The 4,884-nt window shown below is 59.5% G+C and overlaps 1 protein-coding gene across 1 annotated transcript in view; it reads left to right on the top strand.

Moving 5' to 3' along the window:
* The window catches only part of AKAP8 (A-kinase anchoring protein 8), a gene marked incomplete at its 5' end in the record, with an annotated part of 11,749 nt that extends 7,101 nt beyond the window's left edge, over positions 1 to 4,648 (top strand). The window contains 3 exons of the mRNA XM_042891102.1: positions 1,936 to 2,031; positions 3,611 to 4,157; positions 4,499 to 4,648. Coding sequence (XP_042747036.1) covers positions 1,936 to 2,031; positions 3,611 to 4,144 — 630 coding nt within the window. The remainder of the gene's footprint in view (positions 1 to 1,935; positions 2,032 to 3,610; positions 4,158 to 4,498) is intronic.
* Positions 4,649 to 4,884: the final 236 nt, after the last annotated feature.

The raw sequence follows: 4,884 nt of genomic DNA, 5'->3' as shown, positions 1-4,884 counted from the left end.
TGGGACCCATAGAGACCCATAGAGACACATTGGGACCCATAGAGACAGGTTGAGACCCATAGAGATTTGTTGGGACCCATTGGGACCCATGGAGACACATTGGGACCCATAGAGACACGTTGGGACCCACAGAGACACATTGGGACCCATAGACTCCCCCCCCTCCCTGCAGCCTGTTCCAGTGCTCCTCCCCTCACTGCACAGCCGTTCCTTTGCACATTGGTGCAGAACTTCCTATGCTGCAGTTTCCGGCCGTTTCCCCTTGTCCTGTCTCCATTCACCACTGAAAAGAGTCCGGCCTCGCCATTCTGCCCCCCACACCTCAGATATTTACAGGCCTGGATCAGCTCCCCTCTCAGCCTTCTTTTCTCCATGCTGAACAGACCCAGTTCACTCAGCCTTTCCCCATAGCAGAGATGCTCCAGGCCCCTCACCATCTTGGTGGCCTCTTCCCAAGAGCTCCCTGTCTGTTTTGTGCTGGGCAGCCCAGAACTGGACGCAGTACTGCAGACCCCTCTCTTCTCCTCCCTGTCCTTCGTCTCTGAGGGCTCCTCCTCCTCCTCTTCAGTCTCTGCCTCTGAGGAACGTTCAGCCTGAGCTTTGGGTTTATTTGCAGCCTCTACATCACTCCTGTGTCTATTTTCCAGTCCTTTTTATTAAAACATAAAAAGGGCAACAGAAGGCCGGTGGGGTGGCTGACCTTGTTTTTGTGAGGCTGATGCCCAGATAAGAGTTGAAACACATGGATGAGTCGATGCCAACCCAAACCATGCAGCGATTCTGTGACTTTCATCTTGAAGATGCACATTTAACTAATGAGTTAACTGCATGTGCAGGCTGAGTTTTCCTTCTCTCTCAATCTGCGTTTGCTGGAATTCTGACTGAAAAATTCTGACTTAAAATTTGAGGGCGCTTGAGGAATTCAGATGGGAGACAGTAAATGTCTAAATGGGGTTTTAGAGACGGGATGGGTTGGGCCAATAATGAAGAGAATCCTAGGATGGGTTGGGCTGTAGGAGTCCCTGAAGGTCACAGAACCATGGAATGGTTGGGTTGGAAGGATCCTTAAACATCACAGAACCAGTGGTTGGACTGGGGAAGGTCCAGAGGCTCCGCTTTCATCCTCCTACAATTCTGGGATTTGTAAAAGAGTCTGAACACCTCGAGCCCAAATCCCACGACTCTGATGTTGGGTTCCCTGCTGTGGTGTTGATTCCCCACTCTGACATTTGTTGGATTCCCCTTGCTGATGTGGGTTCCCCTCTCCAACCTTTGTTGGATTCCCTTCTCTCCAGTCTGGTTTCCCCCCTCCAACATTTCTTGGTATCCCTTCTCTGAGGTTGGTTGGGTTTTCCTGTCTGATGTTCATTGGGTTTCCCTCTCTGATGTTGGTCGGATTCCCTTTTCCAGCATGGGTTCCCTCTTCCAACGTTGGTTGGGTTCCCACCTCTGACGTTGGTTGGGTTCCCTTCCATTGCGTGTTGGGTTTCTTGCATTTCTTGGGTTGCCTTTCCCTCGTGGTTCCCTTTCCAATGTGGGTTCCCCTTTCTGACATTTTTTGGGTTCTTCTCTCCAACGGTCGTTGGGTTCCCTCTCTGACTTTGGTTGGGTTCTGTCTCTGATTCTGGTTGGGTTCCCCCTCTGATTCTGGTTGGGTTCCCTCTGATTTTGGTTGGGTTCCTCACTCTGATGTTTGTTGGGTTCCCCCCTGCAGTATTGGTTGCTTTCTCTCCCTGACATTGGTTGGGTTCCCTTCTCCCATATTCCTTGGTTTCTCTCTCCAGCACGGGTTGGGTTTCGTTCTGTGCCATCAGTCGGGTTCTCTTTCCTACGTGGGCTCCCTTCTCCAACATTTCTCGAGCCCCCTTGCCGTCTGTTGGGTTCCCTTCTCCCGTGTGGCTTCCCCGCTGTGACACGGGTTCTTTTCCTCCCCAGATGGCCGCCGAGCAGTTCAAGAAGACCAGCCTGCACGTGGCCAAGAGCGTCCTGAACAACAAACACATCGTCAAGATGCTGGAGAAGTACCTCAAGGTGAGCCAGAGGGGGCGGTGCTCAGCTCCGGGAGCCGCACGCGTGCGCTGCGTGCGTTCAGTGCGCGCTGGCTGTGTGCTGCAGCGCCGAGACGGGGGGAGGCTCCGCTCCCTCTCTGCTGCTGCCTTCGGAAAGGCCGAATTTTGGCTCTGGTTTCTCTCACTCCGGAGGCGGTTCACAACCTCTCGTGTTTTTAACTTGCAGACTGTACAGTACCTACCGTAACCCCCTGATCAGTTATGAACCATCACTAAAGACACCAAATAGCCAAACCAAACCAAACCAAACCAAAACAAAAAAAGCAGGAACTAAGCCCCAAAGGCACTCCGAGCACGAGGCCCGAGCTCAGCTGGGTGCAGCGTGCTCCGGGGACGGCCCCGAGCCACCCCACGTCCCGCACAGAGCCGAGCTCTGCAGAGACCCCACGGCACAGAGCCTCCAGGCGCCGCACCTCGCTCGCTGCCCCGAGATCCCGGTGGGAAGCAGGAGCTGCCCCCGGGCCAGCCCACGGCGCGAGGAGCGGGTCCTTAGGGCCAGCGCGGCGCCGGAGCGGCAGGAGGAAGCCGGAAACCCGCAGGGGGCCGGAGGAGAGCTCGCAGCCCCGCGACGACGCCACGGAGCCGCTTCCCCCGACCCTGGGGGGCACCGGGATGCGCTGGGAGACCCCCCTTGTCCCATCGGCATCACGTTGGCCTTCCCAACCCAACTGCGACTCCATCCTCTTGGGTCCGGCGCACAGAGCCGCCGAGCTTTGCGTTCGCCCGGCGCCGCCCTCCGGGCTCTGCCGCTCGCTCAAGTTACGACTCCATCCATCTACCCCTTGCCAGGGTCCCCAGGCACGTCACCGGCACCGCCGTCACCTCCCGAGCGACGGCGTCCCACGCTGCCGGCAGAGCTAAGCGCGCCCGGCCGCCGGCCGTCGGCGGGAGGAGAGCGTGGAGCCACCCCGGCGCCGTCCTCCGTACCGTTCCCAGGTGCCTAAAGCTGAAAAAAGGGGAAAAAACTGAAGGATTGCAGGTAATGCCCGAAAGCTGCCTCGTCCCCAGCGGAGCCGGGGCGCTGCGTGCCAGGACTGCCCCGCTGGGCACAGCCGGCGGGAGGACTGACGGCTCCGCTGGCAGCCGGCATTCCCGTAGCTTTTCCCGGTGCTTCCCGGACAAGGCTCCGGCTCCGGTGAACCCGAGCAGGGAAGAGCGAAACGTTGCATGGATCGCACGGAGGCGGCCGAGCGTGGGGCTGAGCCTCCCATCGGCTCCGTGGGGCGAGCAGCCCGCCCGTGTGGGGCCGTGGGGAGCGGGGCGCGGCTGCGGGGCTCCCGCCGCCGCTCTCTGGGAGCTTCCGACGAGATAACGAGCTCCGACAATTAAAGGCACGCGCAGGGGGCGGCCGGCTCCCCCTGGAGGAAGGCAGCGCTGTCGGATCTGCTCCGTGCGCCCGTGCCGTAGAGCCGGGCCACCGCGATTCGGGATCTCGGCTTCTCCTGCTGAAAGCGTTGGATCCCGCTCCCGGCGTCCGATGGTTCCCGGCTCCGCGCCCCGGCCGCGCTCAGCGCAACCTTCCCCGCTGTTCTTTTTCCCAGGGAGAAGATCCGTTCACGGATGAGATCCCGGAGGAAGGAGAAGGGATGGAAGGAGCGAGCGGATGCGGCGCCGCGGACGTGGCTGGTTCGGGAGACAACAGCACAGAGCTGGGGGATCTGTGCGACGTCCCCAAGGATCCGGGTGACGGCGGCAAGGACCTGGCCGACAACGAGGACGGCTGTGACGGCACCGAGGTCACGGCTGATGCTGATGCTGATGCTGAAGGTCCGGGTGACGACGCGAACGAACCGGGTGACGCCGGCGAGCCGGGCGATGCCAGAGCTCCGGGTGACGGCACCGAGGACACGGGGGACACCGCGGGCGCGGATCCGCCAGCCCCAGAAGAGCCCCATGAGGAGTTCCTCCGCTGCCCCCCCCGGCCCCCGCTGCTGCCCCCGTTCCTACAGGACGAGGATGTCCCCCAGGATGAAGAACCCCCCCAAGATGAGGAACCCTCCAGAAGCGGACCTGAGGGTGGGGAGAAAGAAGAGGAGGAGAAGGAAGCAGCTCCGGCAGCAGCTGAGCAACTCTGAGTGTCCCCACACCGTGAGTGATGCTGCCCCCCTCCTCCCCCCGCAGATGCATTTCATTTCACAGAACCACACAACGGTTGGGAGGGACCTCAAGGATCATAAAACTCCAACCCCCCCCCCCCCCCCAGCCCCCCCTGCCACACACAGGGCCCCCAACCTCCACATTTAATCCAGGGCCCCATCCAACCTGGCCTTGAACCTCCAGGGATGGACGGGGCATCCACAGCCTCTCTGGGCAGCTGTTCCAGCACCTCAATTTTTCCCCTTTTCCTGCATTTGGGTTTGGGGTGGGGGATTCTGTGGGGGCACAGATGCACTGAGCTCTGCTTCTCCCCCCCCCCCCTTTTGTTTTAGGTTGAAAAACGATGGAATCCGTCCACACTTCCCCAAGAACGAACGTGAGGACGGCGCCGCTTCGGTTCTGGGGGCGTTGCGTTGGAATTTTAGGATTGAGAAGTCATCGTTTGTTGGTTGGTTTGGGGGAATAAATTGGATTGTATCTGCTGGGGGTGGCCTTGATGAGACAGAGTTGGGGTGGGAAGGGAGCGGGGGGGTTGGGGGGCACTGGAGAAGTTTAGGTGCGCTGCAATGGGAGGGAAGGGGAAAAAGCTCAGGCAGACCCCCGAGCATTGCTTCCCCCCAGCCCCCCAATGTCCCCCCCCCCACACACCAAGCAGTCCCAATTTCTCCCTATTTAATGTTAAAGTCACTCTCCATTGTGTACAATACAAAAATACGCC

This window comes from Lagopus leucura, unplaced genomic scaffold (genome assembly GCF_019238085.1).
Source record: "Lagopus leucura isolate 7727_CA_CO unplaced genomic scaffold, USGS_WTPT01 34577-0_obj-0_obj, whole genome shotgun sequence".
In the NCBI taxonomy this organism is placed as follows: Eukaryota; Metazoa; Chordata; class Aves; order Galliformes; family Phasianidae; genus Lagopus; species Lagopus leucura.
This window is presented reverse-complemented; position numbering and strand designations above follow the sequence as displayed.